Source organism: Solea solea, chromosome 3 (genome assembly GCF_958295425.1).
Source record: "Solea solea chromosome 3, fSolSol10.1, whole genome shotgun sequence".
NCBI lineage: Eukaryota > Metazoa > Chordata > Actinopteri > Pleuronectiformes > Soleidae > Solea > Solea solea.
The window spans coordinates 16680226-16693164 of record NC_081136.1 but is presented as its reverse complement, the minus strand read 5'-3'; the positions used below and the strand labels follow the sequence as shown (position 1 = coordinate 16693164).

Below are 12939 nucleotides of genomic sequence, written 5' to 3'. Positions count from 1 at the left end.
TTTAAGGTCCGGCATAAGAGCATTTGGATTTACTGCTGTAAACTTTAATTTGCAATGAATGTTTGCATGTCACAGAATGTGTGGAAATGAAGGTCTTATAAGTGACCTTATTTGCACTTACACATGTAGAACTTTATTTTCCTCATACAGTCTGTCTCTGTCATGAAACTAAAAAAAAATAAAATTGGTGGGAGCATTTTCTGATTTTTTTGGGTGTAAAATATACACAAAAGATCAGATTTTCAGACATTTTTCTATCTGTTATCTTGTTGATAAAATTATGGATATATGGCACCACCTACTGGAGGGTAAATTACATTGGTTAAGTAGAATCTTCATGTTCACGAGTGTTGTGCAAGTGTCTGTCACAAGAACCTGTGCAGTGGAAATCTAAGATGAATTGTTTATGATAAATGCATACAAGGCCCTGTGATGGACTGGCGACCTGTCCATGATTTTCCTTGTCTTTCACCGTGATGGAATGGATGGAAATGGATACAAATGACAATGACAATTCGCTCTGAAAAGGACGATTTATTTTCACAACCTTGTACAAAAAAATGCATTTGTGGCAGACCTTTTCGTATTCAGAACCCCTCCCCCTTTACACAGTGCTAATCTGTATTTCAAAAAATGGCTCCATCTCAACAGTGTCAACTAACTTTCTTCCTGTTCTTTCGTGTCTGAGACCAATTTCACCCACTGTAAATTGTGACTAGCTTCTCCCAATGAAATCAACATTAAATGCAAGATTCCTCCTGATTCGTTACAGTGGTAAAACAGCTACTTCTCTGGGTCAAAGAGGTCTGCCAAAGGGTGAGTTACATTGACTTGTTGGGAAACACTGGTGAAAAGAAAGTAATTTAACACTATTGAGACGCAGCCAGTGTGAGGTCATATTTCATTGGCAAGGTCAGTACATTCAGTCCATATTACTGATTACATCAAAGGATTAATTTATCCACAATTTTAGTTGAATCTCTGCTGGGCCCCACATACTGAATGTCATTGGTACATCTGAATCCCATTTGTTGAAGTGTCTGTGTACTTAGCCCATGAGGTATCCTCTGAAATGACAAAAGACACATTTGTCAAGACAAATGTTTTTGATGTTTATTTTTATATACATATTTTTATAAATATGTTCAGACTCACGGTAGCTTCATGCGCATGAACACTCGGGCCATGAAGAAGCTGAGGAGGACACTGACAAAACCGATAAAGAGCAACAGGAAACGGTTGAGTTTGGGAATGTTGGGTGCATTAGAGCGGTCCAGAATTATGAAGCCCAGACCTCCCATTGTGAAGAGAAAGCTGGAGGCTAGTCCTTCCATGATGTATTGGCCATTAACCCTGAAAAACAAACAAACAATTTGCTGCATTAACTGCATCCCACTGCAGACCTGGGGTGAACATTCGGTCTGAAAGATCTTTACAAATGGACTTCAAAAAAATGTTTAACCAGTCTGTGTGTAAAACATGTGTGGATGTGTTTATGTGTGTTGGAGTGTTTGTGAGTTCATGTGTATCTGTACAAGTGAAAGGGAGAAAGATTGGATGTGAAACAGTAGTGAAATATTTCACATGGTTATATTATATAACCTTTGAGACATCCAGTACCAATTTTCTTTAAACATATTTTTTTACCTGATGTTACAAATGAACACATTTTTGTGGATTAGCATAAAATCAAATCAAATTTCAGTCCACTAGATGGTGGTGTGAGTAAATTGGGATAATATTGTATTGTGGCATTTCTGGCGATGCCCACCCCTAGTCAGCATTGTTAGCATTAGTTGCCAACCATAATTCTGGATTTGGGACATTTAAATTTTGCATCAGATTTGCTAAAATAAATTAAATAATATTTGGTTTTTGCTGTGCAGACATTCAAAAACAATTTGTATAAGCAAAAAAAAACATATTTTTGACCAAAGGTATATCAATAGTGCTTGAAATGTGTCGAGAGGCTTCATCCCATAATGTTGGTAGAGTCATACCTGTATGCTAAAAAGGCTACAGGTCGCTGGTGTCCATGTTCATCAGTCATTGAACCTACACTTGGAGGTTCCACAATAACATCATAGATGATACCTGTAGTGTGAACAAAAAGTGGTTTTGATTAAGAAGTATTAACAACAACAACAGGTGTTGATATGTGCTACTTAGCAGTTCTGCACATTATTGTAATCCATTATACTACAGTATCAAAATAGGCACATGTTCGTACATTGCCCATGTAGTGAATAGTGGTGTCATAAGAACTGAATTTGTACTGGAAGCCATATCTGACCTATAGAGATATGCTCGCCCTGAAATGTTTAATCAAGATAACATAGTATCAAAACACGCTCCCTGTATTCTTACACACCAATTATCTCCGTCTGTAACCAAAAACACACATATAAAGATGTCATAACACAGCACATCAAGCAGAAAGCCGTGAGGTAGCATTTTTCGATAGAGCATCAAAACCCGACATCCAAATGTTTATGTCTAACAAAACATTTAACATAACTAATGAGAATGAGAACAATATAATGTTTTCTCCTCGGCATGCATTCTGTTTGAATGTGGTACTAGCTTAGCTGACCATTTACATTCTCGACCACATTTTTAATCTTCAGTACTTGCGCTTAAGATAGCAAACACACAAATACACAAAAACACTAGATATGTGACATTACTGTCGGCACCACACGAAAACGACAAAACATGTAAATGATGAGCTGTTTTGATTTTTAGCTAGCCAGCTAGCCACAATGAACGTTAGCTTAGCAGATGCATTTACCTCCTGTGATGAGAAAGTAGGACACAATAACGACCGCATACACGGTCATAGCTGACGGCATGTGCAGCCATGACGGTTTCTTCAGTTTTATATTTGGACATTCCAGCACAGAAAACGGTACGCTGTAGAAAGTCTCCATGGTTTTCGGAATAGTACTACAGTAGAGATGCTGCCGATGGCTGAGCCCCGTCACTGCAGCGACTTTGTAGACGTGTCCCGGAAGTACATGTTTTTTTTTTCCTGCACCCCATCCTAATTTCCTTTAACTTTTTTAATTCACTTATAATTATACTGTTTCTTACATTGGCGAATGTCATATTTATGGAAATTAAATTTAAAGTTGATACTTTATGAAATTTGATTTTGTTGCGATCCATTATTGAGGTATCGCGTGACGTAAACTTAAAAGTGACAGTTCCCTTTAATCCGGGTTGCCATTTACGTGTTCTTCTTTTATGGCAGCAATAGCATGTATAATTTCCTTACGAGATACGATATATGATTTAATAGTTGGTTGACACTTCATTATGGACATTTTCATATTTTTTTCTTCTTGATCTGGCCATCACGGCTACAGCTATAACAATGTGGTTTTAATGGGACTTCATGGAGGACTTTTACATCTATCTCTAAAAATCTATCTGTCCTCAAAAAATGATTTAGGATATCAAATTTTAAATCTGATGCTACACAAAAACTAAAACACAAGTCAATATTTTGACTAATCCTTGACATACCCAATACTTGTTTGCCCAGCAACACAATGTTATATGGAAAATAACTAATTTTGTTTGTTTTATCAATAACAATGACACCAAGTAATCAAACTGGCCAAAGTCCTCAAAATGATGAACTGTGTAGTAGTTTTGACTGAGGCTTTTTTATAGGTTTATGCAGAAAATGTATGTTTAAGTGGACATTTGTCCTTTAATAACTTAGAGTGTAGTACAACAGAAGGTGGTTGAGAAAATATCCGGTAATAATATTTTCAACTAAGTACTAACTGCTGTTTAATAACACCACCCAGGGTTACTATGACCTGAACTTTTTTTCATGGATCGGTTCCATGCTCTAGTGCATGTCTTCCTACATTACTCCATTAAAGGCATGTTTTAGTATAGCTATAAGTGCATTTTGTCCAAATCTGTCAACTTTATGTAAAATAGTGACATAACTTTAAAAATCAGTGATGCATCTCTAGCAATGTCACTGTTGCCCTGATACAAATTCACCAAATTGTGTAAATCCTTCATGTCAAGGAATTTTTGAAAAGCCCCTGCTCAATTGCAGTTTTGGCATTTACAAGTTTGATGAAATGCCAGACTTTGAGAGCTGTTCCACACACACACAAAACAAAGCAAGTCACTATAAGGAATACACCAAGACACTTAGTCACGGCATTTTTTTTTTTTATTGTGGCAATACAAATACACATTTTACTTAGATTTCTGGCTCTGTGCCTGTGCCTTGAGGACCTTGACGACGATCTTCTGCTCCTCAATCAGAAAAGCACGCTTGATCCTGGAAATTTAAGAGTATTTTCAGTAAATCCATTAGTCATTCAAAACTTGCATCAGGATCACAAGTTTTGACAGGACTTGTATTTACCTGTCACGCACACACTTGGCGCACATGGAGCCTCCATATGCTCTGCTGACGTGCTTCTTGGTCTTGGAGAGCCTCATCAGAACCTGAGGTCTAACAGCCCGAATCTGTAAGACAAAGAACACAGCCACAATGAGAATAGTGTGATCATCCAAACAGTGTGATAGAATGTATACTGACAAACTCCTAAATTTTAAGCTACTCAACCACTACTACTGGAAGCAGGTGCACTTGTGGCATGGCTCTACTTGTTTTGTTGAATTTCCATTAGGGATAGTAACTGGTACATTTAGTACCTTCTCTGGAGAGGTTCCAAAGGAGCTGAGCCAATACTAAATGTAACATCGACAGACTGCCGACCACTGATAGTTATTAGAGTGGCGTCCAAGTTAAAGACAGAAAAATCCCCAAACATGAGTTAGTCTCCAACACTTATCAAGCAAGTTTCTAAAATCAATATAACAGAGGAGTCTGTCTTGTAGTTGGAGTTTTGTCTGCACTCCGGTCATGCGGGGAGTACTGAACTAATCTTTTTAATCAAGTGATTCTAATGATTGAGTACATCGAAAAGTAACTAGTTTGCGTGGTGAATAAAACACAGCAGTTGGTGACGACTTCGCTCACATTAAGGAGGCAAGTATACTAATGGAAAACTAACCAAACTGTGTGGAGTTGTGCCACAACTGTGTAGTGAAAGCGTGCTATAATTTGCAGCAGATCTCATAGAAACCTTGGATTAAATCTGCCCATGAAAACAAATACAATTTGGTCTATTACTTTACTCCTTCAGTTTCAGGAATGAACTTTAACTTCCTGTCATCCCTTTGTTTCGATCTGCCACCTAAGATGCGGGTTGTGTACATGTATTAGAGCTGAATATATAACTTAAGGAGTGAGAGTTTGCCACTGTACTTGGATGTGCATGTTCCCTTGGCCATCCTTTAAACAGGTCTCTCCTGCCATATTGGCTATTTGAAATACCCTTGGTAGCACATGTGCCAATTCCTAAACAAACATTGATAAACTGAAAACCAACTTAAAATAACTCCAGAGCAGAAATTATTACAAAGGAAACCCTTCACGAGTCATAATTTCAACTTTATCTCTAAAACATGACCATAATGTTAGCACAACATGCAGTGTCTTGTTAATTGCGTTGCCTTCAGTCCCACAGCAGCACAAAACAACCCTTAAAACAAAATTCTCCATCAAAAATGTGCTTTCTAACCACAACCTACGTGAGCCAGCGTTGAAAGAATGAAGCAGGAGGTTCACGTGGACACAGGATTCAAACCTCCGCCCTCACATCTTAGAGTGTTATGGAAAGCAAATGCCCATCGCCGAAACACAACAACTGTACTTACTCCACGCAGTCTCCCTGGGCAGATGCCACATGCTGACTTGGGGGCTTTGCCAACCTTCTTGGTGTACAGGTACACGATACGGTTGCCAGGTGTCCGGGACCTGCGAGATAGCAAGATGTTATAACATAGCCCCAATATAGTGAACGTGACGATACTACCCATGCTACAGGAGTAGTGAAGCTCACTTACAGTCTGGTTTTGTTGGAGGTGGTGTTGTAGGACAACCTACGACGATACTTCAGGCGCTGCACCATTTTGAAGCTGTAAAGCAAGATAAAAAGCTCTCGTTATTTATAGCTAATTCTGCTAACATAGGATGCTAATTCTGCTAGCTACACGTCTTGTCGGTGACAAACTGATTTAAATGTTGCCAATCATATTATTTATCACATTTTTAAATACCGACTTCAGCTCAATTATGCGTGTAAACAGCAATAATCAGAGAAGCTGAGAATCACGGCCATTCTCCCATCCAGCTCAGCCTTACACCAGTGGCCCCCGAGACTAAAACCGGCATGATAAAAGATGACCATAAAAATCTCTATTCGCTAAAATCATCACAATCTTGTATACATACGGTTCTTCTTAAATGTTACATTCATGTTGCATTAACCACAAACTGTCATAAAACGCAGGATTGCTGTGGATTTTTAAACAATTTCGTGTCACAGGAAAATAGAAGCCGCCATACCCGCTGTCGCCGTAACCGGAAGAGGAAGGAGCAGGGTCGCGCGATTACGCATCAAACTTCCTCCATATTTACCACCGCTGCTGCCCCCTGTTGGTTTTTGTTTTATACTCCACACGTATGAAACAAAATATTGTGTAAATATATTCTCGGAGAAAGAAGAGACACATATTAATCAAATACATTTTCGTGTTTGTGCAACTTGGGATGGAACAACAATTTGTGCAAATACATGTATATATATATATATATATATATGTATATATTTTGAAAGCAGCAATACTTTTTAGGTTAAGTAACCTGTGCTGATTGTGTTTTTCCTTTTCCTTTGCGCATGTGCATCTCTCTTACAATATAGAAATATATCTTCATTGTAAATAAAATCTACAAAATCTGGTAAGTATTTTATCAGCTGTATTAGTGGAACTAATAAAGCTTCAGATATTTTGCTGTATTGCCTATAGTCAATATTATATATTATACTATGTATATATATATATTGCTGCATATTACATTTTATTGAAAAATTTAGTTGCAAGACTGAACCTTATTAAGGCAAACAACACATTTAAAAAAATGTATCACACCATTTTGATTAAATAATTATGTCTGATGTAATTGTTCTTTCAAGATTACATGTAATCTGCTTCGTTAGTCGTCCAGCAGAGGGCAGGGCAATATATGTTGTACTGATAGGAAGGGACAATGTGTTGATCATGAATTATTTCGAGTTTTTGTTTGTTTTAATGCAAGTTTGGTTGTGAGGTTGACATGACAATGATAGGAAACAGCGGGATGAGTCAACATTTTCAAAGACGTGAGTGAGGTTTATTCTGACAGGATTAAAATATAAGTAATAAGTAAAATATGAATAGGGATGCTACTGCTGCTGTAGATTAGGACACATGGCAAATCAACTTTACACCTTGTGATGAGAGAAGACGGAAGGAGAGAGGACGCAGCACGCACCTCTTATTAAAGTCAGTAAATATCCTTAACTTTTTAAATATGTATTTATTGTTCAAATCAGAGTTTCTCTTGTGTCAAAAAGTGTCCTACTTTTCACCCTGGCAAGAGAGCGCACGTGTAATCAATAACGTAGTGATGTCCGACTTCCATTATTCATGTTACAGGGCTGTGCTGTTTTGATGGACCTGGTCGCTAATCAGTGTAATGGCGCACACCTGTGATTTTCCGGCGTTACAATTCAAAATATTTAACATGAAATTGAGGCTTATAAATACAGAGGCAACAACGCTGAATAGTACATACATTTTCCAGTAGATGGCAGCAGTGCCATGTCATAATTATAAGTATTTAAAAGAAGAAAAAAAAGCTGGTTGGTTACAGACTGCACAGTGTGAGTTGTGGCTGTTTTTTACTGATATACCTTTTATGCAAACGTTTGCCTTCAAGTTTTGTCACTGTTAACATGGTTGTTGCTAGAATTTCTTCAATATTTTTCTAACTTAAATGTTTGAGTCGAGGGAAAAATCTCTCACACTCGCTTCTTAGGTGTCTTAGTTGATGAGAAATTGAACTGGAAAAATAATATAGATACCATTTATAATAAAGCATTGAGATCCCTGGGAATCATCAGCAAACTATACGATGTTTTGATTAACTTGATATTATACTCTGACTTATATTTATAAATATGTATAAACTTCGTCTGCGGCCCTCAACTCTGTTCACTGTTCAGAAAACAAGAAAGGTTTTAAGAGTATCTGATATAAACAGTCCACAAATGTGTGTGTTCATATATAAATGTATGTTTTTGCCTTCATACTTACCTTTATCATTTAATAACTTCTTCAAATCTAATTCCCTTGTTCACTCATATAAACACCAGACAAAAGCCATACAGACAAAGGACCTCATCTCAAAAACAAAAAAAGACTAAACTTGCACAAATTAAGCTATGTGTATATATGTGTGTGTGTATATATATATATATATATATATATATATATATATATATATGTATATATGTATGTATGTACACATATATATATATATATATATATATATATGTATGTACACACACACACGTATGTATGTATATATATATATATATATAAATATTGAAATGTCAATATAAATGGAAACATCAGAATAATGAAATATTATTCAAGTGAAAATACAAATATTTTTCTAAATAAAAAAAATTACAATATGACCTTGAGATATATGAGAATGTTCTGCCTAATTATCATAATAGCCACAATTGACCAATTCTGTATTTTTTTTGTTTCACATTCTATACATGTAAATGTAACATAAACTTGAATAAAATCTCTTTTAAATGTACCCGATCCTCTTTAGAACTGGTGATGTCTGCAGGTTGAAGCTTACCCTACATGACCTGTGGAGGGATTGATTTGATGAAGTCCAGATCTGTTGTGACCTGGGATTAACCACATTCTTCATGAGAAGATTTGCACCAACTCCAGCCAACACTGAGGTACATGTCATCTCAAATGTGTGTGTTTTTTTTAAATAGAAAACAAAACAAATGTAGCGGGAAATGATAATGTAAAAATGGATAAATAAATTCAGCCTTATTAGTAGCTGAATTGGACCATCAATACACGCAAAGTGTAAAATCATGCTTTTTTTAACCACTGGGGAATTTCATTGACCACTTGCTTCTTCCATGATGTGACTTTTAGCCTTTTATTGAGCAAAGACCATTAGGGCTGCAATGATTATTAATGGATCACTAAATTAACAGTCAACTAATTTTATAATCAATTAATCAGTATGAGTGATTTCTTTTTAATTATTAGAGCTTGTTTCAGCTTCTTAAATGTAAAAGAAATCAATCATTGAATGTTGCCTGAATATCGCTCACCTCACCCTTCCCTGTTAGCCTTCAGTTAGCATCAAAACTCACAAGGCTATTGCAAAAACATGGTGGTCCAAAATGGCAGCATACATGGAGAAGATGCACTCCTGATGTAAAGGCCTCATACTGTGAGAATAATACAAAAAAATATACATTCAGCTTTACACTAAAGAAATATCTGTGTTTTTCTTTCAGCAAAATTTTACACAAGATGAGGTTAAACAATCAAAGAAAATATCAAATAAATTCAGGATAACTTAAGGAGGACACCCTTGACGCCCACATCACCCCCCCCCCCCCCCCCCCCCCCCCCAGTCCATCCTGTCTTGTTAAAGATGAAACACATCACCTTAAGTGCACTTGTTTATGCAAGCCTTCCCACCCCCATATCTCCTTGGGCCTTCCGTGTAATCTGCTGAGATTTTAAACCTGCTGCTCCTGTTTAATAAATCCACTGCGATTAAAATAGGATTACAGCTCTGCCCTCGCTCTTCCAGTGACATCAGACCATGAGACATTTTTCAGGTTTTTATTTATGTTTTTCATTTGTCTGTTTTTTGCTCAAACCCACTCACTCCACCCACCGACTTGTTTGAACCAGACAGGACTTCTTCCTTGTCCTCCAAAATCTCACCCACCCCGCAGCCTGGCAGGTCAGCCCATCTGTGGGACTGTTGACTCGAGGATTAACTTTATAATGCAGCACACATCCTGAATCAATGCTTTCCTCCTCCACATCAGACTTCTCAATGACCAATAACGCCCAAAGAAAATATGCTGCAGTGTCTGGTTGTGTTTGCTTGAACCTTAAAACCAATATAGTAAAATTACTTGCTCTTCCAATTCGATTATTTTCTGGACTTGATTGGTTAATAAAATATCACTAAATCAGTCGATCAGTGTTTCCCAAACCTCCAAATGAAGATGTTCTCAAATGTCTTGTTTTGTCCACAAACCAAAACAATGTTGTTTTTTTGTTTATAAGGAACAAAAAAATTTTGGTTTGTGAACAAAACAGGACATTCAAGAACATTTTCCAAAATCTTCTGACGTATTATGGATCAAGGGATTATTCGATTAATCGAGAAAATACTCCACAGATTAATCAATTATGAAAATAATAAATAGTCGTAGCCCTAATTGTTGCAGCCCTTAAGTCTTCTCAGTGCTTTATGTCCAGAGTGTAAAGCCATGCAATATTAATATTCAGCCTCCAAAGGTCATGTGGACACTGCACATGTTGTCCTGTCTGCTTTTAGTCATGTGAAATGAAGGATGCAGATCAATATGACTCCTTTGTCCTGTTTGTCCTTCTATAGCATTGTCCTAGGATGCTGAAATGCTGTAAGGTCACAAAAGGCAAAGATTGATTGGATTTTCTCTTTAGCTGAACTCATGACCCCAGCAAAGAAGATATAGTTTTTAAGATAATGTATTCTACTTTATTACTCGGTGTAGCTTAACAGCTTTTTTTTTTTTTTTTTTTTTTTTTTTTTTTTTAATAGACATGAAATATCAGTGATGATATAAAGGTTTTGTGGAGGCAATCTTGATTTTAATTATTAGTCATGCACTTACCTTGGGACAGAAATACACAAGTACCTCCTCCCTACAGCAGATTAAAGTTGAACTGACAGTTAATGGAAAAAGCTTTATTTACTGCAATGTTTGAATTGTGAATGTGAATGTTTGCCTGCGATGCCCTATGTCAGTTGGGATTGGCACCAGCGGCCCTGCAACCCTCATTTGGAAGATAAAGCAGTGGACAATAAATTAATGTATTCAGTGACAATAAATGTGAATTAGTCTGCATTATATAGTGTTTTTACTTGGACCCCCAGTGAATGCAGGGTCTCACTTTCACACATCTTGTGTCTAATAAGATCTAACACTTAGTGATCACTGGATTATCAATTCATTAATCTCTTGAGAGCCATGACTGCTAAAAATGATGACTCCCACCCATCCAGACAATGGGCTGTCCCATACTGCTTTTGAACAGTCTTACTATGTAATTGTCCATTTTTCCCGTGGAATCCATTGCCTGTCCTTCTTTGGTTCACTATTTACTATCATTGGTTCCTGTGGCCGGCTTGTTTTGCTGACTATATTTTTCTAAGGGGGCAGGTGGTCTGTTCAAGCCTCTTTGTACAGACGTGCTGTAGCTGCTGCTAATATGAGGCTTTCAACGTCTAATCCGGGAGCAAGTGTGCTTGAAAAGTCTCTTATCCTGGCACTCTCTAATTTCACCACTTCCAAATGCAGACAGAGCTCAAAAGTTTTTGGCATCAGTTAATAGTAAAATGGCAAATTTAAGAGGGACCACTCAATTCACTACTGCAGTCAATTGTCCTTTGCTCTTCACTGGAAAAAACCTGCTTGGTTATCACCATCCCTGCCGCTGCCCCCATTGCTGACAAATCCATACAACTATGTGGGGCACAATGGCTTGGATTTAGCTGTCGGGCCGAAGCAAAGATTGGCTGGGTGTGGGGAAAGGGGGGCAGGGCTACTGTGGAAATTTCTGTTGTTTTTGTCGGAGCAGATTTCAGACAAATCAAAACAGTCACCCATCCCCTCCAAATCCACTTCCTCCCCATCACCACCACCCACCTGACCATGGACAAGTCATCACTTTTATGCTGGAAACTTTGCCGAATGAAGAGGCGTGTGTGTCAGCCATTGTTAAAAAAGAGCTGACAGCCTCTCATTTGATAGGCAAAATATTGACTGATCTAATTTGAAAAGCATGGGGCCATGGGCTCACAGTGAATTTCTATAAAGATGATGTTTCCAGATCACACGTGTAATAAGGCAGCTAATCGAGTCCGTTCAAACCAATCTGTCAGATATTGTGACAGTTGTGATCTTTTTTAATTTCACATTACTTGCATTGCCTGCATATTGCACATGTCAACATTCATCCATCTTCTACCGCTTTATCCTCCACAGGAGGGTTGTGGGGGGTCTCAGCTGACATAGGGCGATAGCTGGGGTCACACCCTGGATAGTTGGCCAGTCACATGTCAACATACCTGGAATTAGTCCCAACTTCGATTTTAGATCATCTTTTTTCAGTTTTCTATTTTTTAAGTCAAATTTTTATTTGCGCAAACTTTAAAGTTAAAGCTGCAGTGTACCTTTTGTGTAAATTTTTTTTATTGTTGATGTTATGGTCTAAATGAACAGACATATATTATAATATATAATAATATATCGCCCTGTGATGGACTGGTAAACTGCCTATCGCCTTATGTCAGCTGAGATCGGCACAGCAACCCCCGTGACCCTCCTGTGGAGGATAAAATGGTAGAAGATGGATGGATGGATGGATGGATGGATGGATAATAATATATCATTATTTGTGGCATCCTTCATTTTAAAATGTGTTTCGTCTCACATTACTGTCAGACCTGACTGAGGGAGCGTTTGTGTTTATACAACAGCAGCGCAGGAGCGAGCGGGGGCAAAATGCTGATATCCTGATAGCTGGTGGAGGGCCCTTTTTATGTTTTTTTGAGCAGTACAATACTCTTCTGAAACCTTTGGTTGATGTTTCTTTGTGCTTTCAGTCACAGTCCCTGTTTGCTGTCATCATGCTTTACCTCTACAATATGCTACTGTCCAAATCACTTATGTGCAG

At 37.6% G+C, this 12939-nt stretch overlaps 2 protein-coding genes across 2 annotated transcripts; both read right to left on the bottom strand.

The window, feature by feature from the left end:
• Window positions 1–519: 519 nt before the first annotated feature.
• Window positions 520–3001, bottom strand: ostc (oligosaccharyltransferase complex subunit). Its single transcript, XM_058624859.1, has 4 exons — window positions 2792–3001; window positions 2001–2094; window positions 1156–1353; window positions 520–1067 (listed from the first exon to the last, which is right to left on the bottom strand). The coding sequence occupies exons 1-4, from the start codon at window positions 2928–2930 to the stop codon at window positions 1049–1051; spliced, it is 450 nt and encodes a 149-aa protein (XP_058480842.1). The 5' UTR covers window positions 2931–3001; the 3' UTR covers window positions 520–1048.
• A 1182-nt stretch (window positions 3002–4183) lies between these two features.
• rpl34 (ribosomal protein L34) lies at window positions 4184–6542 on the bottom strand. Its single transcript, XM_058625289.1, has 5 exons — window positions 6452–6542; window positions 5950–6021; window positions 5761–5860; window positions 4400–4503; window positions 4184–4312 (listed from the first exon to the last, which is right to left on the bottom strand). Exons 2-5 carry the CDS (start codon window positions 6012–6014, stop codon window positions 4228–4230), a joined length of 354 nt encoding a protein of 117 aa, XP_058481272.1. The 5' UTR covers window positions 6015–6021; window positions 6452–6542; the 3' UTR covers window positions 4184–4227.
• Window positions 6543–12939: the final 6397 nt, after the last annotated feature.